General features: G+C 48.3%; 2 protein-coding genes across 51 annotated transcripts in view; one reads left to right on the forward strand and one right to left on the reverse strand.

The window, feature by feature from the left end:
* Positions 1-15,365, reverse strand: part of MON1A (MON1 homolog A, secretory trafficking associated) — a 31,658-nt gene extending 16,293 nt beyond the window's left edge. For 2 of the 7 annotated variants that reach the window (XM_065540618.2, XM_005547165.5), the window contains exons 1-2: positions 5,744-6,012; positions 406-543 (exon numbers count right to left, since the gene is read on the reverse strand). In XM_065540618.2, the coding sequence (XP_065396690.1) occupies positions 406-458 (53 nt within the window). In that variant the 5' untranslated portion in view covers positions 459-543; positions 5,744-6,012. Of the gene's footprint in view, positions 1-405; positions 544-5,743; positions 6,013-12,177; positions 12,730-14,780 lie in introns of those variants that run through there. The other 5 variants (XM_074032264.1, XM_065540617.2, XM_005547168.5 and 2 more) reach the window with 3 other exon arrangements.
* A 198-nt stretch (positions 15,366-15,563) lies between these two features.
* RBM6 (RNA binding motif protein 6) overlaps positions 15,564-23,030 on the forward strand; it is a 124,928-nt gene continuing 117,461 nt past the window's right edge. For 11 of the 44 annotated variants that reach the window (XR_012431183.1, XR_012431179.1, XM_074032243.1 and 8 more), the window contains exon 1: positions 15,564-15,810. The gene's annotated coding sequence lies outside the window, so the exon portion shown is untranslated. Of the gene's footprint in view, positions 15,811-20,411; positions 20,549-23,030 lie in introns of all 44 variants that reach the window. The other 33 variants (XR_012431180.1, XM_074032244.1, XM_065540595.1 and 30 more) reach the window with 9 other exon arrangements.

Raw genomic sequence — 23,030 nt, forward strand, 5'->3', positions numbered from 1 at the left:
TCTTTTTTCCCCCACACCTCATATACCAAACCATGAGCAAATCCTGTCAGTTCTATTTCAGAATACAGGCACATCGAGCAAAATGTCTCTGGTTAACATTTTCACCATAGAATGCCTTTTCGTTTTTAATATCCAGCTGTGGTTGTCAGCCTTCAAGATGGTCTCTAATGATCCTCAACTCCTGCTATGCATGCCTTTGCATACTCCCTTTCCACACTGAGCAGGGCTGACCTATGCAACCAAAAGGACGCTGTAAATAACAATGTGTGGTTGGGGACAGTGGCTCATGCCTGTAATCCCAGCACTTTGGGAGGCCAAGATGGGCAGATCTCTTGAGATAGGAGTTTGACACCAGCCTGGACAACATGGTGGAAACCCCATCTCTACTAAAAATACAAAAATTACCTAGGTGTCGTGGTGGGCGCCTGTAATCCCAACTGCTCGGGAGGCTGAGGCATGAGAATCACTTGAACCCGGGAGGCAGAGGTTGCAGCGAGCCAAGATCGCACCACTGCACTCCAGCTTGGGTGCCAGAGTAAGACCCTGTCAAAAAAAAAAAAAAGAAAAAACAATGTGTGACTTCTGAGGCTAGGTCATAAAAGACATTGTGGCTTCTGCCTTGTTCTCTCGGATCACTCCCTCTAGGGAAAGCCATCAGCCATGTTTTAAGGACATGTAAGCAGCTCTATGGAAAGAACTTCATGGCAAGGAACTGAGACCTCCTGTGAATAGCCAGTACCAACTTGCTAGTCATGAGTGAGTCATCTTGGAAGCAGATCATCTAGGCCCAGTCAAACCTTCAGGTGACTTCAAAGTAATAAGAGACCCTGAGCTTGAGCCATCCAGCTAAGCTGCTCCCAAATTCTTGACCCACAAGAACTGTATGCGATAATAAATACTGTCATTTTAAGCTGCTAAGTTTTGGGATAATTTGTTACACAGCAATAGTTAACTAATATACCAAACTTATATTGATTCAGCTTATGTTTATTTATCTATCAAGAGAGGGTCTCACTCTGCCACCCAGGCCGAAGTGCAATAGTGTGATCACGGTTCACTGTAGTCTCAACCTCCCAGGCCCAAGTGATCCTCCCACCTCAGCCTCCCAAGTAGCTGGGACCACAGGCATGTGCCATCATGCCTGGCTAATGTTTAAATTTTTTGTAGAGACAGGGTCTCCTTATGTTGCCCAAGCTGGTCTCAAACTCCTTGACTCAAGTGATCTGCCTGCCTCAGCCTCCCAAAGTACTGGGATTACAGTGTGAGCCACCACACCTGGCCCAGTGTATGTTTATACAGAAAATATGTATATTTACATCATTAAAATCTTATCTATATTTTTAACAAAGTAATGTGCATTTAAAGCTTCAAATTACATTCCAAATAGAATTGATAGAAAATTACTGAGTGCCAGCCTGGCTGACATAGTGAGACCCTGTCTTTACAAAATAAAAAATTAGCTGGGTGGGGCAGCTCATGCCTGTAGTCCCACCTACTTAAGAGGCTAAAGTGGGAGGATCGCTTGAGTACAGGAGGTCAAAGCTGCAGTGAACCATGATTGTGCCACTGTACTCCAGCCTGGGCAACAGAGCAAGACCCTGTCTCAATCAGTCAATCAATGGAAAATATATTAAGTTAATGATTTCACACAGAATGTCCAATTTTCATGAAACAGATTACTGATGTTAAGTGGGAAATGCCTATATCCAGAATCTGACGACTTATCACCTCCACAACTACCACTGTGGTCAAAGCCACCAGTGTCACTCTAGGAGATTGTTGTAGTCTCCTATCCAGTCTCCCCTCTTCTGCCCTTGTCCCTGCATAATCTGTGCTTCTTACAGCAACGTGATTCTCCTGATACAAAATTCAGGTCATGCAGTTCCTCTGCTCACAACTCTGCAATGGTCCCACCTTACTCAGTAAGAAAGCCAATTTCCTCACAGTGGTGCACAAGGCCCCACTCAACATAACTCCTTCCCCATTACTTATTTGACCTCATCTCCTATCCTTTTTCCCTACTAACTGTGATTCAGTCCAGTCACAGTGACCTCCTGGCTTTCCTTAAGCCTCCTGGGCACTTTCACTTTAGAACTTTGCCCTTGCTGAACTTTCCCCCTCCACCCCACTTGACCTACTCCATTGCCTGGGCTAGTTATCTATGTGACTCAGTCCCTTACTTCCTTCAGGTTGCTATTCAAGCATTACCTTATCAATATCCCTGCTCTTTACCCCTCTTGCCCTGCTTTATTTCTCTGGATTGAAGGTTACCTGCCACAAATTTCAGTGTGGCTTTAAGCCACATGCAGAAGGAGTTCTATTTTTTTTTTTTTTTTTTTTTGAGATAGAATAGTGATGTGATCACAGCTAACTGTAGCCCTGGCCTCTCAGGCTCAAGTGCTCCTTCCACCTCAGCCTCCTGAGTACCTGAGACTACAGGCACGTGCCACCACGCCTGGCTAATTTTTTAATTTTTATTTTTGTAGAGATAGGGTCTCAGTATGTTGTCCAGGCTGTTCTTGAACTCCCGAGCTGAAGATCCTCCCTCCTAGGGCTCCCAAAGTGCTGGGATTACAGGTGTGAGCCACCACATCCAGCCAGCAAACATCTTTGGGAGGGAGATTTTTTTTTTTTTGAGATGGAGTCTCTGTCGCCCAGGCTGGAGTGCAGTGGTGTGATTTTGGCTCACTGCAACCTCTGCCTCCTGGGTTCAAGCAATTCTTGTGCCTCAGCCTCCTGAGTAGCTGGGATTATGGGTGTGCACCACCGTGCCCATCTAATATTTGTATTTTTAGTAGAGATGGGGTTTCACCATGTTAGCCAGGCTAGTCTCAAACTCCTGACCTCAGGTGATCCATCGGCCTTGGACTCCCAAAGTGCTGGGATTACAGGCATTAGTCACAGTGCCCAGCCAAACTTGTGTTTTTATCCCTCAGGCAATTAAAAAAGAAAAATGGAAAGGAAAACTGAAAGATCTCTGAAGAATGCCCAGTTCCATCACATCTATCATGTGGCCTCTGGAAATCCCTGCCCGTGGGGAAGACTTATAATTGGTAGTAGTCAGGTGTTCAAGAACAATGGCTTTGAAGTTAGAAGGACCTGGATTAACCTGGCCTGGTATCAGTTTTCTCATTTATAAAATGGGATGGTAGTATTGATTCTTTGGGTTGTGGGAAGATTAAATGAAATAATCCATGTAATTTGATTACATACTCAGCTGCTCCCATTAGCACATCCTGATTATTCTTACTTAGCATTCAGTCCATGTGTGACTGCACTTATAATACCACATGAATCCAGTGGTCTGTGCCATGTAAATCAGGCCTCTGAGATTTTGCTCAGCTTACAATGGCATATGGGCAAATATGCTTCTGACCTTGCAAAGCCAGGTGGGCCCTAGCCTGAAGCGACTCACCTTCAGGCTAGGGCTGTCTATAGACAGTTGGGAGTCAGGTCAAAGAGCTGTCTTATAGATAGCTGGGAGTTCCTCCAGGCTAACTGGTTGTTCACTGGCTCTGGAGTTGCAGGAATAGACAACTGGCTCTCTGCTGCTCCTGGAAGTCTCTCCTAAATTAAACTCCTTAATTAGCCAGGTGTGGTGGCGGGCGCCTATAATCCCAGCTATTCAGGAGGCTCAGGCAGGAGAATCGCTTGAACCCAGGGGGCAGAGGTTGCAGTGAGCTGATATCACGCCATTGCACTCCAGCCTGGGCGAAAGATCAAAACTCTGTCTCAAAAAAAAAAAAACCACAAAAAAACACAAAAAAACACAAAACTCCTTGGTCTGCCACATGCCACTGCTCTGTGACCTTGCACTTTTGGTTCAAAGAACCAGACAAGGTATACAATAGCTTACTTATTCTGTCCTCAGGGCCCACTCTCCACTGATCCCTTGTGGGCTTTAGCTGACTAAGTCCAGAGTGGCTGAGTGGTACCCAGCATGGTACGTGCCTGGGGAAGGGTTGGCGGGGGCAGGATCAGCTGGCCAGAGCTAGTGGATACTTCCTTCACAACAGTTCTCCTGCCACCTGAGATCATACAGTATCTCAGCATCTCCTAGGTCAGTCTGGGGTCCAGCCAGAGGCCTGATGAAGCAAACAGCTCTCTGTATACTTACTCTGGACACTCAAACAGGGAGGCTGAATGAATCACAGCAAAATCCACCCCAACCCCCACTGGAGCCACAACTGAGCAACTGAAGCTCCTGGGAGGCTAGAATTGAAGAAGTTAGGCAAAGGAGGTCTCTTAGAACCAGCCCCAGATGCCCCTTCTTAGGGGACCCTTCTCAGAAGCCCCAGGCCTTGCTTTTCCTAAAAGTGCCCTGCTATGCCTGTGAGCAATGTCACCAAACAAGTTGGCTCAGTCAGCCCTTTTAGTGTGCCTCTCTCACTCAGGCAGCCCTGGAGCCAAGAAGGCCTTCAGGAGCCACTCCCTACTGACTCCCTACCACTCCTGTTCCCTCTTCCTGCTTGGATAGCACTTCATTTCACCTTAACCCTTTGGAGTGGTCTGTCTGGGAAGGAGGTGCCAGGATACAAGATGTGTGGCAGACAAGGCCCAGGTTCGAGACTGTGCTATGGCTGCTTCAGCAGGATGCCTACTCCATGCTGAGATCATAGTCTGGTCCTTGTCACTTCTGGCGGTTACTTCCCTCCCTGACAAAGGGTGCTTACCCTCCCTCTGCAAACTTGTGCCCAGAAAGCGTGGCTCACCTAGTACAAGGGACAACCCAGTTGCACCAGACAAACTGGTACAAAGTCCAGCTGGGCACAGTGGCTCATGCCTGTAATCCCAGCACTTTGTGAGGCTGAGACAGGCAGATCACCTGAGGTCAGGGGTTCGAGACTAGCCTGGCCAACATGGTGAAACCTCGTCTCTACTAAAAAAATACAAAAATACAGGCCGGGCGCGGTGGCTCAAGCCTGTAATCCCAGCACTTTGGGAGGCCGAGACGGGCGGATCACGAGGTCAGGAGTTCGAGACCATCCTGGCTAACACGGTGAAACCCCGTCTCTACTAAAAAGTACAAAAAACTAGCCGGGCGAGGTGGCGAGCGCCTGTAGTCCCAGCTACTCGGGAGGCTGAGCCAGGAGAATGGCGTAAACCCGGGAGGCGGAGCTTGCAGTGAGCAGAGATCCGGCCACTGCACTCCAGCCTGGGTGACAGAGCGAGACTCCGTCTCAAAAAAAAAAAAAAAAAACAAAAATACAAAAAATTAGCTGGGCGTGGTAGCGCATGCCTGTAATCCCAGCTACTCGGGAGGCTGAGGCAGGAGAGTCGCTTGAACCTGGGAGGCAGAGGTTGCAGAGAGCTGAAATCACACCATTGCACTCCACCCTGGTCAACAAGAGTGAAACTCCGTCTAAAAACAACAACAAAGCAAAGCCCCAAGCCCTTTCCAGGTGCTGCCCCGCTCATCCCAGTCACCTCTGTTGCTTTTTGAGAAGACTCTACCGGCCGAATATGTGTTCGTTTGTTGAGGGGTGGGGGTGGGGGGTGGGGAAGAGTCCTACCTGGCCACTGCCCCCTACCGGACCTCGCCCTCCCAGCCTAAGTATGGGTTCCAGATCTCGCCTTTTGTATTCCCCAGCTGGGGGCCAGCCAGCTGAGGGACCCCAGGGAGACACAGTCTTCCCACTGCAAGCGATAGCGTTGATGGCCGTCTTCAAGCCCCTCCCTCCAAAGATGACAGCTCTCCAGTCTCTAGGTGCCTCCAGGCCACGTGGGCTGGCAGTCAACTCACCTGTTTCTCAGAGGGGCCCAGGACGCACAGAAGGTGCCGGTCACTGCCCTCTGCCAGAGCCCTGGGGGGGTAAGGGTGTCCGGCTGGGCCCGGCCTGAGGGCACAGCTTCGCGGGGCCCCGGCCCCCTGCGTACACAGACATGGCCACAGCGCAGGCACCGCGCCCTCCCACCGCCCTCAGCCGGCCGCCAGTGCAGGAAGACAGCTTTCTCCGGCCTCTCGCAGCCAAGGCCCAGCTCCAGCCGCACAGCCCGACCCGGCCCGCCCCCGGAGTGCATTGTGGGAAATGTAGTCCTTAGCGCCCGGCCGCTTGCCGCGCCGCGGGACTGGCTCTGGGTTCCTCGTCCCAGCGTAGCTGCGGGCAGGTCCCGACCCGCGTCCAGGATTGCCTCACCCGGCGCCGCCTTCTAGGGACCTGGGCGCCTCCTTAGAGCCTAGAGCCCCACACAGACCGCAGACTTGGACTCTGGGCCTCACCCTCCGAGCCAGCTAGCAGTTCATTTCAAGGGAGAGAAAGGGACGTTAGGGTTGTTTCTCCCACTGATTGTGGAAGGACAGTGCAAGTTTGAGGGACTGGATAAATGACATCAGTGGGCCCAGCCACACAGGCTGTAAAGGATGTGGGCATGCGCAAAAGTCGCACTAATTTTTTCTAAAACCGTATTTGTAGCCACGTTTTAATGTATCAGTATAATGCTCTAGAACGGTAGTTCTCAACTCTGACGGCACACAGAATATCCCTGGAAGCTTTAAAAAAACAAAACAAAATAAAACAAAAACTAGGACGGGCGAGGTGGCTCACGCCTGTAATCCTAACACTTGGGAGACCGAGGTGGGCGGATCACTTGAGGTCAGGAGTTCCAGACCAGCCTGGCCAACATGGTGAAACCCCATCTCTACTAAAAATACAAAAACTAGCCATCCTTGATGGCTCGTGCCTATAGTCCCAGCTACTCGGGAGACTGAGGTGGGATCCCAGGAGGTCGAGGCTGCGGTGAGCCCTGATCATGCCCCTGCATTCCAGCCTAAGCACCAGAGCAAGACCCTGTCTCAAAAACAACAACAACAAAAAACTAATGCCTGGACACCAGCCCTAGAGATTTTGATTTAATTGAATTTAGAGTAAGGTGGAGTGTTGGGGAACCAGGCATCACTATTGTTTTAAAAGTACCCCAGGGGATTTGCCATTGCAAAGAATCATTATTTGTAATTTCCTAGATGCAAAGCAATAAAAACAACAGGAAAACAGGCAACAACAGGCTTTCCCAAAAGGCCCTTATTTTTAGAGATGGTTTTAAAAAGCAAAAATTAGGGATCGGCACCACTGCTCATGTTTTTTTCTGAATTAATTCACTTTACAGCCTTATGGTTTATTCTCCCAACAGTTAATAGGATGAAAGAAAAAGTCAAATCACTCCTCTGACTTTCCCTCCTGCTCCACAAGCACCTGGGGGCAGTGTCCTGTCCCTCTCTGAGCCCTACACTGGAGTTAGGGTAGAGCTCCGTCCTTGGGCTTTTCTTCCAGTCTCACATGGCTGCCACCATAGCCTGCTTCCGCAACACTGACCTGTGACTGACATGGTGAAAAAGCGGTGGCCTTTCACTGAAGATGGCTTTGCGTAAGGCTATCAAGTTCTTGCACATAGTCTAAGGGAACTTTTCTCACCCCCCTGTCCCCCACTTTTAGGTAAGGACATAAGAAAATGCCCTATTCCTTAACTGAGAGTCTCTCCAGGTTTCCACAGGTCACTCAGTATTTTATCACCTCATTAGCTCAGAAGTCCACGTTCCCTCCCTTAGGGCAAGAATCATTTATACAGTTTTTTTCTCTAATTATTACACTATAAGAGTTTGAGCCATAAGCTGGGCTTGGTGGCACAGGCTTGTAATCCCAATTACTCCAGAGGCTGAAGCAGGAAGAATTGCTTGAGCCCAGGAGATCAAGTCTGAAGTGAGCCATGATCCATGGACAACAAGAATGAGAGAGTCAAGAAAGAAGGAAGGAAGGGAGGAAGGGAGGGAGGGAGAGAGAGAGGGAAGGAGAGAGGGAGGAAGAAAGGAAAGAAGGAAGGAGAGTTTAAGTCAAGATATAACATTCTCTGCTTGGTACAGAAATGTTCTGACTATATTCCTTTTCTTTTTCTTTCTTTTTTTTTTCCACTTTAGAGATGGTGGTTTCATTATGCTATGTTGACAAGGCTGGTATCAAACTCTTGGCCTCAAGCAATTCTCCCATCTTGGCCTCCCAAAGTACTGGGATTACAGGGCATAAACCACCATGCCTGGCTAATATCCTGCCTGTATTTCATTAACTTGAAGTTACACCCTATAGAATTCATCTCCATAGAAGACTAATTTAATTTAATTTATTTACTTATTTTTTTCAAACGAAGTCTCTCTCTATCGCCCAGGCTGGAGTGCAGTAGCTCCATCTCAGCTCACTGCAACCTCCGCCTCCCAGGTTCAAGCAGTTCTCTGCCTCAGCCTCCGGAGTGGCTGGGATTACAGGTATCTACCACCACGCCCAGCTAATTTTTGTATTTTTAGTAGAGACAGGGTTTCACCATCTTGGCCAGGCTGGTCTTGAACTTCTGACCTCGTGATCCACCCGCCTCAGCCTCCCAAAGTGCTGGGATTACAGGTATGAGCCACCACACGCGGCCCAGAAGACAAATTTAAAGTTTTCTTTTCTTTTTTTTTTTTTTTTGAGACGGAGTTTTGCTCTGTCGCCCAGGCTGGAGTGCAGTGGTGCGATCTTAGCTCACTGCAACCTCCGCCTCCTGGGTTCAAGCAATTTTCTGCCTCAGCCTCCAGAGTAGCTGGGTGTGCACCACCACGTCTGGCTAATTTTTGTAATTTTTGTATTTTTAGTAGAGATGGTGTTTCCCTATGTTGGTCAGACTGGTCTCGAACTCCTGACCTCGTGATTCACCCATCTCAGACTCCCAAAGTGCTGGGATTACAGGTATGAGCGACCGTGCCTGGCCAGTTTTTTGTTTTGTTTTTTTGAGACAAAGTCTTGCTCTGTCACCCAGTCTGGAGTGCAGTGGTACTATCTCAGCTCACTGCAACCTCCACCTCCCAGGTTCAAGCGATTCTCCTGCCTCAGCCTCCCGAGTAGCTGAGACTACAGGCATGCACCACCACGCCTAGCTAATTTTTTTATTTTTAGTAGAGAAGGGGTTTCACTGTGTTGGCCAGGATGGTCTCGATCTCTCAACCTTGTGATCCACCCACCTCGGCCTCCCAAAGTGCTGGGATTTTAGGTGTGAGCCACTGCACCCAGCCAATTTTTGTATTTTTAGTAGAGACGGGGTTTCACCATGTTGGCCAGGCTGATCTCGAACTCCTGATCTCAAGTGATCCGCCCGCCTCAGCCTCCCAAAGTGCTGGGATTATAGGTGTGCGCCACTGCACCCGGCCTAATTTTTGTATTTTTAGTAGAGATGGGGTTTCACCATGTTGGCCAGGATGGTCTCAATCTCCTGACCTTGTGATCCGCATCCACCCACCTTGGCCTCCCAAAGTGCTGGGATTACAGGCGTGAGCCACCACGCCCGACCAAATTTAAAGTTTTCTACCTAACTAGTTCTTTTTTTTTTTTTTTTTGAGACGGAGTCTCGCTCTGCCGCCCAGGCTGGAGTGCAGTGGCCGGATCTCAGCTCACTGCAAGCTCCGCCTCCCGGGTTCCCGCCATTCTCCTGCCTCAGCCTCCCCAGTAGCTGGGACTACAGGCGCCCGCCACCTCGCCCGGCTAGTTTTTTGTATTTTTTAGTAGAGACGGGGTTTCACCATGTTAGCCAGGATGGTCTCGATCTCCCGACCTCGTGATCCGCCCGTCTCGGCCTCCCAAAGTGCTGGGATTACAGGCTTGAGCCACCGCGCCCGGCCACCTAACTAGTTCTTGACAGTCTCCATGTTGACCTCAGGATTTCTTCCAGAATCTTACTATTCCTGTTAAGCACATCAGTTCCACGAGATAGTACCACTATCATCTGGAAGTATTACATCTACTTAGCTAAGCAAGTGGCCATATATCTCATATATTTCTTGCTAAGACTTGTGCCTAAGACATTCTCATAGACCAAATCAAGGTGGCTACTTACTAAAACATCTTAGGTTATTACTTAAAACTTTGTTTTAATCCACTTTTTTTTTTTTTTTTTTTTTTTTTTGAGATGGAGTTTTGCTCGTTGCCCAGGCTGGAGTGCAATGGTGCGATCTCAGCTCACCACAACCGCCACCTCCCGGGTTCAAGCGACTTTCCTGCCTCAGCCTCCCGGCTGGGATTACAGGCATGCACCACCACGCCTGGCTATTTTTGTATTTTTAGTAGAGATGGGGTTTCTCCATGTTGGTCAGGCTTGTCTCGAACTCCCAACCTCAGGCAATCCACCCGCCTTGGCCTCCCAAAGTGCTGGGATTACAGGCGTTAGCCACCATGCCCAGCCTTCTTTGTTTTTTGAGTCAGGGTCTTACTCTGTCACCTAGGCTGCAGTACAGTGGCTCACTGCAGCCTTGACCTCCTGGGCTTAAGTGATCCTCCTACTTTAGCCTCCTGAGTGGCTGGGACCACGGTTGTGTGCCACCACATTGGGCAAGTTTTAAATTTTTTGTAGAAATGGCATCTCCTTATGTTTCCCAGGCTGGTCTGGAACTCCTGGGCTCAAGCAATCCTCCTACCTTGGCCTCCCAAAGTGTTGGGATTACAGGTGTGAGCCACTGTGCCTGGATTTTTGTTTTTATATAGAGACAGTCTCAATATGTTGCCCAGGCTGGCCAGGAACTACTGGGCGCAAGCCATCCTCCCACATCAGTCTCCTGAGTAATTAAGACGACACACCCAGCAAGGATACACTTTAGCTACAACCTTGTAGCACCTCAGGTTCTAACATCTTCACTAAAGCTAGAAAAGAGAGGAAATATGGGGAAGAACACATCTAATTGTTACATTTCTTCAGCCTTCACTTTTCAGCTATGGCAAGTTACTTAACCTTTCTGGGCTCAGGTTTCCTTAACTACAAAAGGGGAGGCTGGGCCCGGTGGCTCATGCCTGTAGTCTCAGCACTTTGGGAAGCTGAGGCAGGTGGATCACCTGAGGTCAGGAGTTCGGGACTAGCCTGGCCAAGATGCTGAAACACTGTCTCTACTAAAACTACCAAAAAAATTAGCTGGGCGTGGTGGTGTGAGCCTGTAATCTCAGCTACTAGGGAGGCTGAGGCAGGAAAATTGCTTGAACCCTGAAGGCGGAGGCAGAGGTTGCGGTGAGCTGAGATCTTTCAGCCTGCGTGAAAGAGCAAGACTCCATCTCAAAACAAACAAACAAACAAACAAAAAAAAAAACGGTGGCTCATACCTGTAATCCAGCACTTTGGGAGGCTGAGGCGGGTGGGTCATAAGGTCAAGAGATCGAGACAATCCTGGCCAACATGGTGATACCCTGTCTCTACTAAAAATACAAAAATTAGCTGGGTGTGGTGGCACATGCCTGTTGTCCCATCTACTCAGGAGGCTCAGGTGGGAGAATTGATTGAACCGGGGAGGCGGAGGTTGTAGTGAGCCAAGATCGTGCCACTGTACTGCAGCCTGGCGACAGAGTGAGACTCCGTCTCAAAAAAAAAAAGGGGGAAAATGTCATGCAGTTATTACAAGGATTAAATGAAATAATAGATGAAGTGCCAGCACCATGCCAGGCACATGGTGTGATAAAGTGTAGCAATTATTATTACCCCAGGAGATTAGGCTTAAACCAATAATAATTAGTTCCTTAATATGGTATACCTCTTAAGAGGATAAAGTATTATCTGATAAGTGAAAGACCCATCAATAAAGGCCTAGTTTGAGAAGCAAAGTCAAAATACCCGTAATTCTTTTTTTTTTTGAAACACAGTCTCTGTTGCACATGCTAGGGTGCAGTGGCGTGATCTCGGCTCACTGCAACCTCCACCTCCCAGGTTCAAGCGATTTTCCTGCCTCAGCCTCCTGAGTAGCTGGATTACAGTGTCCACCACCATGCCCAGCTAATTTTTGCATTTTTATTAGAGATGAGGTTTTGCCATATTGGCTAGATTGGTCTCGAACTCCTGAACTCAGGTGATCCACCCACCTTGGCCTCCCAAAGTGCTGGGATTACAGTCATGAGCCACCTCACCTAGCCAAAATACCCACAGTTCTGTTCCTCCTCTTCCCTGAAAACTGTTAGCACTGGTGTGGCCTTAGTGCTCAAGGCTTAAACTTTGCTTTCCCATCTCTGCTTACTCCTTTACTCCTTTGGTTATCTCATCCATGCCTGTAGCTTTAGACATTAGCAATATGTTGATACCTCCCAGATTTGCATCTCTAGTACTGATCTTTATCCTGAACTCCAGACTGATGGAACCGACTTCTAGCTCCACATCTCACTTGTCTACTGGTTATCAGAAAACTCAACCTACCCAAAACTGAGCCCCTGCTCTTCCTACCAAAACTGTTCCTCCCATATCTTTCCCTTTCTTCCTTCATTCCAGTCCAACAGGTCTGTCTCCTGTTTCTGCTGTGGTCACACTGCTGCAAGTACCATCCTTCTGTGGTTGGATTTTTTCTTTCCTTGAGATGGGGTGTTGCTCTGTTGCTCAGGCTGAAGTACAGTGGCATGATTGTGGCTCCTCCCAAGTCTTTTTTTTTTTTTTTGACGCGGAGTCTTGCTCTGTGCCCCAGGCTGGAGTGCAGTGGCGCGATCTCGGCTCACTGCAAGCTCCGCTCCCCGGGTTCACGCCATTCTCCTGCCTCAGCCTCCCGAGTAGCTGGGACTACAGGCGCCCGCCACCTCGCCCGGCTAATTTTCTTGTATTTTTAGTAGAGACGGGGTTTCACTGTGTTAGCCAGGATGGTCTCGATCTCCTGACCTCATGATCCGCCCGTCTCGGCCTCCCAAAGTGCTGGGATTACAGGCTTGGGCCACCGCGCCCGGCCACCTCCCAAGTCTTGTAGGCTGCTGAATTTGGTTTCTGTAAGAAGGGAGATGGAAAGTTGTCAGAGGGCTCCGAACAGAGAAATATCATAACCTGACTTCCACGTTAACAGGATTCCTCTGGTTGCTGTGTGGAAAACAGACTGAAGGTGGGAAAGGGGAGAAGCAGAACTGCTAGTTGGGAGGCTGCTGCAATAATCCAACCACATTGTTTGAACCTAGGAGTTCAAGGCTGTAGTGAGCTATGATTGTGCCACTGTACTGCAACCTCCACACCTTCCTGAACCTCACATTTCTCCCAAAACAATTCTGTTTCAGACTCCTTACTGATCCTTAAAAATCCTAGTCATGCTCACACCTCAGGGCCTTTGGCCTTGCTGTTCTTTCTGTCCAGAACATTCTTTCCCCAGGTATCCCAATAACTTTGTTCCTCATCTTCTTTGGGTCTTTATTCCAAGAGCTCAGTGAGGCCTTCCCTCACAGCTCTAAAGTTACAACTCCCCCCGCCCCGAACTCCTCACTCTCCTTCCCTCCCTTATTTTTTTCCATAGCATTACCACCACCAGAGAGATTGTGTATCTTTTTTTTTTTTTTTTTTTGAGATGGAGTCTCTGTCACCAGGCTGGAGTGCAATGGCACGATCTGAGCTCACTGCAACCTCTGCCTCCAGGGTTCAAGCAATTCTCCTGCCTCAGCCTCCCAAGGAGCTGGAACTACAGGCACACGCCACCAAGCCCAGCTAATTTTTGTATTTTTAGTAGAGATGGGGTTTCACCATATTGGCCAGAATGATCTCGATCTCTCGACCTCGTGATCTGCCCGCCTCAGCCTCCCAAAGTCTGGGATTACAGGTGTGAGCCACCACGCGCAGCCTTCGAGACAGTCTTGCTCAATCGCCCAGAGCTGGAGTGCAATGGCGTGATCTTGGCTCACTACAACCTCTGCCTCCCGGGTTCAAGTGATTCTCCCGCCTCAGCCTCCCTAGTAGCTGCAATTATAGGTGCAGGCCACCATGCCTGGCTAATTTTTGTATTTTTACTAGAGACGGGGTTTCACCATGTTGGCCAAGTTGGTCTTGTACTTGTAACCTCATGATCCACCCACTTTGGCCTCCCAAAGTGCTGGGATTACAGGCGTGAGCCTCCGTTCCCGGCCTAAGTCTGCTTTATTTTTGAATGCTTAATGGGCTTTTCTTGCAGCAGACTTTTTTGATCCCATAATGTTGAATTTAGGCTATAAAATCAGGTTACCTTCCCTAAGGGTCCACTGACAGGAACACCAGATGGCCAAGACTAGCAAGTCTTTCAACAATGTAGACAATACACCTAAGAACTTGAAGCTGGCAGTTGGAAGAACATTAGCTTGAAGATGCTGGAAATGATCTGCAAACCGAGTTGTGTTGCCCCGTTTTCTGCTAGATTGCTGACTTGCAGCTTCCTTCCAGTTCCTCTGTGACCTTGCACAAATCAGTCTTGGCCAGATTTATTGCCCAAGAGCTAGCAAGACCTGTGGAAGCCGAGTGACTTTTCCTTTATGGGTCAAACCTTTAACACAGATGAAACTTTTTTTTTTTGGCTTTTTTTGAGACAGAGTCTTGCTCTGTGCCCCAAGCCGGAGTGCACTGGTGCAATCTCACCTCACTGCAAACTCCACCTCCTGGGTTCAAGGGATTCTCCTGCCCCAGCCACCCGACCAGTTGGGATTACAGGCGCCTGCCACCATGCCCAGCTAATTTTTGTATTTTTAGTAGAGACGAGGTTTCACCATGGTGGTCAGGCTGGTCTTGAACTCTTGACCTCAGGTGATCCGCCCATCTTGGCCTCCCAAAATGCTGGGATTACAGGTGCCCGCCACCACGCCCGACTAATTTTTTTTTTTTGTATTTTTAGTAGATACGGGGTTTCACCATGTTAGCCAGGATGGTCTCTATCTCCTCACCTCGTGATCCACCCACCTCGGCCTCCCAAAGTGCTAGGATTACAGGCGTGAGCCACCGCGCCCAGCCTAAGTTTTGTATTATTAGTTGAGACGGGATTTCACTATCTTGGCCAGGCTGGTCTTGAACTCCCGACCTCGCGATTTACCCACCTCGGCCTTCCAAAGTGCTAGGATTACAAGCGTGAGCCACTGAGCCCGGTATCTTTCTTTTCCTTCTTTTTTTCTGAGACGTAGTCTTGCTCTATTGCCCAGGCTGGAGTCAGTAGCACAGTCTCGGCTCACTGCCTTCCGGGTTTAAGTGATTCTCTTGCCTCAGCCTCCCAAGTAGCTGGGATTACAGGCACGCGCCACCACGCCCGGGTAATTTTCGTATTTTTAGTAGAGATGGGGTTTCACCATGTTGGCCAGGCTGGTCTAGAACTCCTGACCTCGGGTGATCCACCCGCCGAGGCCTACCAAAGTGCTGGGATTACAGGCGTGAGCCACCGCGCCCCTCCAATCAGTTGGAGATGGCTTAAACTTAGTTCCGAAGAAGCTCCCTTCCATTTCTCTCACACTAACGGACAATAAGGAGGCCTCGAGGTAGGCAGGCCAGGGCCGTACCCAAGCTGCTGGCAGGGTGCAAACCTCAGGAAAGTTAAGCCCAAAAAACTGAGAGGAAAGTACAAGAAGACCGACCAGGTGTCACAGAGCAGAGAGGCCCAACCGCAACCCCTAGCACGTCCCGCGGAGGAGGGCGGGCAAGCGCGCCTTCTTATTGGATGGCGATGGGCAGCGTGCTCGTACGCCCCACCCCAGAAGGCAAGCCCCCTGCGCGCGGGGCACGGCGGGAGTAAGAGTCTGCGGGACCTGCAGCTGTACTTCATCTCCCGGCGGGCCGAGCGCTGAAGGCAGCGGCGCGGCGCCTTTGTGGTAGCGGTGGCCCCGCGCGGAGGAAGTTCCGGTCTCCGCGGCGCTGGTTCGGTGGCGGAGGCTGAGGAGAAGGAGGAGCGGGCAGTGGAGGCTTCGCCGCCTTGGTAGGGGCCCGGGACTGGAGAGAGGGCGTGCCAGAACCTGCGGGGGAAGAGCCTGCAGACGGGCCCACTCTAGACGTTGCAGGCCTGCGCGGCCTGAAAGCTGTGGTTTCGGTGTCTCGGGGCAGCTGCGGCCTCGCTCGGGAAGAAGACCAAGCTACGGTGAGGTGAGGGAGGCGCCGCCCGTGGCGGGCCCGGGGCGGGGCCCGGCGCGGCGGTAGATTACCGGTCCCGCCGCGGAGCGGCCAGCTGTGAGGCTGGGGCCGGCGCGTGGTTGCGGCTCTGCTCGTAGACTTCGGAGCTGTAAGCGGGCTCTTCTTGCGGTTTTCCTGTTTCAGATCCAATTCTGAGGCATCACTAGGAAGGGAGTTCTTGTGCTTAGCGCGTAGTCTCGTCCTCAGACTTGGACAGACACAAGGGAGGCTCCGCCGCATCGGAGGGCACAAGAGCTCCGAGCCCGGTCGGCGGCGCGGTAGAACCTGGAGGCGGGGGAGTGGTCTGGTGGATTCTGCGCCCGTTAGGCAATGAAGGAGAAGGATGTCTTCTCGTATTCACTCTTTAGATTCCATTAGCGGTGTAAATAGGTGTTTTTCTCTTTAGTTTAGAATTGACGTTAGACTAATGGGTTCAACTTTGGGAATGCTTTTTTTTTTTTTTTTTTTTTTTTTTTTTTTTTTTTTTAAAGGAAGGGCTCTGTTTTGTAGGGTACATAAACCGTGAGCATAATTGTATTTTTTGCATATTCCAGGTTTGCCTGTGAAGGTCAGAGTAGCTGGATTTAAGTGAAGGAGTTCAGTAGACATGCAGGTGGTCACCTGGTTCATTTTCTGAACCCTGGATTGTGCCCTTGGCTTGCTAGTTTCCACCTTCCTATTGAGAAATGCCACCGGTGTGAATGATTTAAGTATGTCACCATTACTGAATTTGTGAGGTCTGTAAGGAGGAGTATCGAGAACTGGTGCGTGATGGTAGGACTGGCAGTGAAGAAAGTAACTAAATAATATGTTACCATTTTGGTGAAACACGAAAGTTGAATTTGAACCTTGTCTCAGAAGCTAGCACCTAACTAGTTACCTAACCTGCAGGACAGGTCCCAGGTCTCTCTTGATAGTTGTAGCACCTTTCCTTATAGAATTCTATTACCAGGCTGAGCCTGGTGGCTCACGCCTGTAATCCCAGCACTTTGGGAGGCTGAGGTGGGAGGATTGCTTGAGCTCAGGAGTTGGAGACCTGCGTGGGCACATAGCGAGACGCCGACTCTACAAAAAATAAAATAGCCAGGGCCGGGCACGGTGGCTCACACCTGTAATCCCAGCACTTTGAGAGGCTGAGGCCGGCGGATCACCTGAGGTAGGGAGTTTGAGACCAGCCTGACTAACATGGAGTAACCCCGTCCCTACCAAAAATACAGAATTAGCTGGCGTGGTGGTGCATGCTTGTAATCCCAGCCACTCGGGAGGCTGAGGCAGGAGAATCACTTGAACCCGGGAGGCGGAGGTTGTGGTGAGCTGAGATTGCTCCATTGCACTCCAACCTGGGCCACAAGAGCAAAACTCCGTCTCAAAAAAACAAAACAAAACAAAACAAAAAAAACCAAAACACAAAACTCAACAAAAACCAACATAGTAGAGGCAGCATTTTGCCTTATGCCCAGCTAATTTTTTGTATTTTTTTTAGTAGAGGTGGAGTTTCGCCATGTTGGCCAGGCTGGTCTTTAGCTACTGACCTCAGGTGATCCACCTACCTCGACCGTGAGCCTGGGCAACATGGCGAAACCCTGTCTCTACCAAAAAAAACAAAAAAATTAGCCAGGCAAGATGGCATGCTCCTGTTAGCCCTAACTACTCAGGAGGCTGAGATGGGAAAATGGCTAGAGCTGGGGAGGCAGAGGTTGTAGTAAGGGTAGATCATGCCACTGCACTCCAACCTGGGCCATAGAGCAAGACTCTGTCTCAAAAAAAATAAATAAATAAATAAATAAAACAAATTGTGGTAAATACATATTTTTATGTATGTTTATGTATATTTTAACAAAATTTGCCCTTTAAACCATTGTTAAGTATACAATTCAATGGTATTAATTACATTCACAATGTAGTACAAGCAACACCACTATTTCTGAAACTTTATTATCTCAAACAGAAACTTTGTAACCGGAGATGGCATGGTGGCTCACGCCTGTAAACCTAGCACTTTGGGAGGCCAAGGCGGGCAGATCACTTGAGGTCAGGAGTTCAAGAACAGCCTGGCCAACGTGGTGAAACCCCATCTCTACTAAAAATACAAAAATTAGCCATGCATGGTGGCATGTACCTGTAACCCCACCTACTAGAGAGGCAGAGGTTGCAGTGAGCTGAGATCATGCCATTGCACTCCAGCCTGGGCTACAGAGCCAGACTCCCATCTCAAAAAAAAAGAAAAAAAGAAACTGTAACCATTAAACAAGTTAACTTCCCATTTCCTCTTGTTTCTAATCTCTAATCTACTTTTTGTCTCTCTGAGTGTGCTTGTTCTAGCTACTGCAAATACTAAATGGAATCATACAGTATTGTTCTTTTTTGTGTCTGGTTTATTTCACTTAGTGTAATGGTTTCAAGGTTGATCCATGTTGGAGCGTGTATCAGAATTTCATTCCTTTTTATGGCTTAATCTGTTGTGTGTATACACCACATTTTGTTTATTAATTCATTTGTAGTAGACACTTGGGTTGTTTCTACCTTTTGACTATTGTAAATAATGCTGCTGTGATCATTGGTGTACAAATATCTCTTTGGGTCCCTGCTTTGAATTCTTTTGGGTATATACCCAGAAGGGAAATTGCTATATGGTAATTATTATTATTAATTATTTTATTTTATTTTTTTTTTTGAGACAGGGTCTTGCTCTGTTGCCCAGGCTGGAGTTCAGTGGCACAGTCATGGCTCACTGCAGCCTCGAACTCTTGGGCTCAAGCAGTCATCCCGCCTCAGCTTCCTGAGTAGCTGGGACTGCAGGCATGGGCTGCCACAACCAGCTAATTTTTTTGTTTGTTTAATTTTTATTTTTTGTGATGAAGTCTTGCCTTGTTGTCTAGGCTGGTCTCGAACTCCTGAATTCAAGTGATCCTCCTGCCTTGGCCTCCCAAAGTGCTGGGATTACAGGCATGAGCCACCACATCTGGCCCATAATTTTTTTTATTTTTATTTTTTTGTAGAGGCAGGGTCTCCCTATGTTGTTCATGCTGGTCTCGAACTCCTGGCCTCAAGCCGTTTTCCCTTCTTGGCCTCTCAAGGTACTGGGATTACAGGCATGAGCCACTGTACCCAGTTGATACTTGGTTATTACATGTTTAGCTTTTTGAGGAACCACCATACTGTTTTCCTCAATGACTGCATCATTTTACATTCTCACCAGTAATACGCAAGGGTTCCAATTTTCCCACATCCTCCCAAACACTTATTTTCTGTTTTTCCTCTTTTGGTAAATTTGTGTGTGTGTATGTGGTTTTTTATTTGTTTGTTTTTATAACAGCCATCCTAATGGGTGCGAAGTGGTATCTCATTTGTGTTTTCTTGGTTTTTGCTTGCTTGTACCTTTTTAACCATTTTTAAGTGTACCATTTAGTAGTAGTAAGTACATTCTTCTTCTTGTGCAGCCATCATAAAAATGCAGCTTCAGAACTTTTTTCATCTTCACAAACTGAGTTCCTGTACCCATTGAACAGTAAATCCCTATTCTCTCCTCCACTACCCCCTGACAATCACCATTCTGCTTTCTGTCTCTATGAATTTGACTACTCTAGGTGTCTCATGTAAGTGGAATCATATAATATTCGTTCTTTTGTGTATGGCTTATTTTACTTAGCATAATATCTTCAGGATTCATCCATCTTGTAGTACGTATCAGAATTTTATTCCTTTTTAAGGCTGAGTAATATTCCATTGTATGTATATACCACATTTTGTTTATCCATTCATCTGTTGATGGACATTTGGGTTGCTTCTACCTTTTTGCTATTGTGAATATAATGGTGCTATGAATATTGGTGTACAGGCCGGGCGCGGTGGCTCAAGCCTGTAATCCCAGCACTTTGGGAGGCTGAGATGGGCGGATCACGAGGTCAGGAGATCGAGACCATCCTGGCTAACACGGTGAAACCCCGTCTCTACTAAAAAATACAAAAAACTGGCTGAGCGCGGTGGCGGGCACCTGTAGTCCCAGCTACTCGGGAGGCTGAGACAGGAGAATGGCGTAAACCTGGGAGGCGGAGCTTGCAGTGAGCTGAGATCCGGCCACTGCACTCCAGCCTGGGCGACAGAGTAACACTCTGTCTCCAAAAAAAAAAAAAGAATATTGGTGTACAAATATCTTTTTTTTTTTTTGAGACTAAATGTTGTTCATGTCGTCTGGGCTGGAGTGCAGTGGCGCGATCTCGACTCACTGCAACTTCTGCCTCCCGGGTTCAGGTGATTCTCCTGCCTCAGCCTCCTGAGTAGCTGGGATTACAGATGTGTGCCACCATGCCTAGCTAATTTTTGTATTTTTAGTAGAGAAGGAGTTTCGCATGTTGGCCAGGCTGGTCTTGAACTTCTGACCTCAGGTGATCCACCTGCCTCAGCCTCCCAAAGTGGTGGGATTACAGGTGTGAGCCACCGAGCCCAGCCACAAATATCAAGTCTTGACTTTCATTTCTTTTGGGAGTATATATACTCAGAAATGGAATTGACAGTTGACAGGTCAAATGGTAATTCTATGTGTAATTTTTTTTTTTTTTTTTTTTTTTTTTAAGACAGCATCTTTCTTTGTTGTCCAGGCTGGAGTGCAGTGGTGCAGTCACAGCTGTCTGCAGCCCTGACCTTCTCGGTTCAAGCTATCCTCTCACCTCACCCTCTTGAGTAACTGAGACTACAGGTGCACGCCACAACGGTTAGCTAATTATTTTATTTTATTTTTGTAGCTGTGGGATTTTGCTGGGTTGCCCAGGCTTTATGTATCATTTTTTGAGGAACTGCCTTACTGTTTTCCACACTGGTTGCACCATTTTACATTCTATCAGCAGTGCACAAAGGTTTTGTTATAGACTGAATTGTGTCCCCCTGAAAATTCATGTGTTGAAGCCCTAAGCCCCAGTGTGACTGTATTTGGAAATAGTACCTTTAAAGAGAAATTAAAAAGTTAGAAGATATCACAAGGGGCCAGGCGCGGTGGCTCACATCTGTAATTGCAGCACTTTGGGAGGCCAAGGCGAGTGGATCACAAGGTCAGGAGATCGAGACCATCCTGGCTAACTCGGTGAAACCCCGCCTCTACTGAAAATACAAAATATTAACTGGGTGTGGCGGCGTGCGCCTGTAGTCCCAGCTGTGGGGAGGCTGACAACTTGATCTTGGACTTCCAGCCTCCAGAGCTGTGAGAATAATTTCTGTGGCTTAAGCCTCCCAGTCCATGGTATTTTGTTATGGCGGTCCTAGCATACTGTATAATACAGGTTTCAGTTCAGTTTCTCTGCATCCTCCACATCCTGGCCAACACTTGTTATTTTCTTTCTTCTTCTTTTTTTTTTTTTTTGGAGACAGAAAATCTCGCTCTGTTGCACAGGTTGGAGTGCAGTGACACAATCTTGACTCACTGCAACCTCCGCCTCCCGGGTTCAAGCGATTCTCCTGCCTCTGCCTCCTGAGTAGTGGGATTACAGGCACCCGCTGCCACGCCCAGCTAATTTTTGCATTTTAGTTGAGATGGCGTTTCTCCATGTTGGCCAGGCTGGTCTTGAACTCCTGACCTCAGGTGATCTGCCAGCCTCAGCCTCCCAAAGCATTGGGATTATAGGCATGAGCCACCGGGCCCGGCATTTTGTTTATTTTTGAGACAGAATCTCACAATCTGTTGCCCAGGCTGGAGTGAAGTGGCATGATCTTGGCTCATCGCAACCTCTGCCTCCCAGGTTGAAGAGATTCTCATGCCTCAGCCTCCCGGGTAGCTGGGATTACAGGCGTGTAGTGCCATGCCTGGCTAATTTTTGTATTTTAGTAGAGACAGGGTTTCACCATATTGTCCAGGCTGGTCTTGAACTCCTGACCTCAAGTGATCTGTCCACCTTGGCCTCCCAAGGTGCTGGAATTACAGGTATGAGCCACCTCACCTGGCCTATTTTCTGTTTTTTTTTTTTTTTTTCCCCCAACAGTAGCTATCCTAGTGGATGTGAAGTGGTATCTTATTGTGGTTTTGATTTGCATTTCCCTGATGATAAGTGATGTTGAGCATCTTTTCATGTTCTCATTGGCTATTTGCATATCCTCTTTTTTTTTTTTTTTTTTTTGAGATGGAGTCTGGCTCTGTCGCCCAGGGTGGAGTGCAGTGGCCAGATCTCGGCTCACTGCAAGCTCCGCCTCCCGGGTTTACACCATTCTCCTGCCTCAGCCTCCCCAGTAGCTGGGACTACAGGTGCCCGCCACCTCGCCCGGCTAGTTTTTTGTATTTTTTAGTAGAGACGGTGTTTTACCGTGTTAGCCAGGATGGTCTCGATCTCCTGACCTTGTGATCCGCCCGTCTCAGCCTCCCAAAGTGCAGTGATTACAGGCTTGAGCCACTGCGCCCGGCCCGAGTTAATTTTTTATATATTTTGTTGTGTAAGTCCCACTTTATTGTTATGCATGTGGATATTCAGTTTTCGGAGTGCCATTTTCCATTTGGGAACAAGATTATACTTTCCCCATTGGATGTTCTTGACACCTTTGTTGAAAATCAATTGCCTGGAGTTCAAGACCAGCCTTGCCAACACGGCAAAATCCCGTCTGTACTAAAAATACCAAAATTCGCTGGGCATGATGGTGTGTGGCTGTATTCCTAGCTACTCAGGAGGCTGAGGCAGGAGAATCGCTTGAACTGGGAGACAGAGGCTGCAGTGAGCTGAGATCGCGCCACTGCCCTCTAGCCTGGGCGACAGAGTGAGACATGAGAATCTGTCTCAAAAAAAGAAAAAAAAAGAAAATTGACCATATATGTGAGGATTTATTTCTGGTCACTCCATTCAGTTGATTGGTCTTTATGTCTATCTTTATGTCCTTACTGCACTGTTGTGATGGCTGTAGCTAAATGGTACACTTAAAAATGGTTAAAATAGGCTGGGCATGGTGGCTCACACCTATAATCTTAGCACTTTGGGAGGCTGAGGCAGGCAGATTGCCTGTGCTCAGGAGTTCGAGACGAGCCTAGGCAACATGATGAAACCCTGACTTTACTAAAATACAAAAATTAGGCGGGTATGGTATGTGCCTGTAATTCCAGCTGCTCGGGAGGCTGAGGCACAAGAATTGCTTGAGACCGGGTGCGGTGGCTCATGTCTATAATCCCAGCACTTTGGGAGGCCAAGGCAGGCAGATCACGAGGTCAAGAGATTGAGACCATC

The sequence above is a fragment of the Macaca fascicularis genome, chromosome 2 (genome assembly GCF_037993035.2).
Source record: "Macaca fascicularis isolate 582-1 chromosome 2, T2T-MFA8v1.1".
Taxonomy (NCBI): Eukaryota; Metazoa; Chordata; class Mammalia; order Primates; family Cercopithecidae; genus Macaca; species Macaca fascicularis.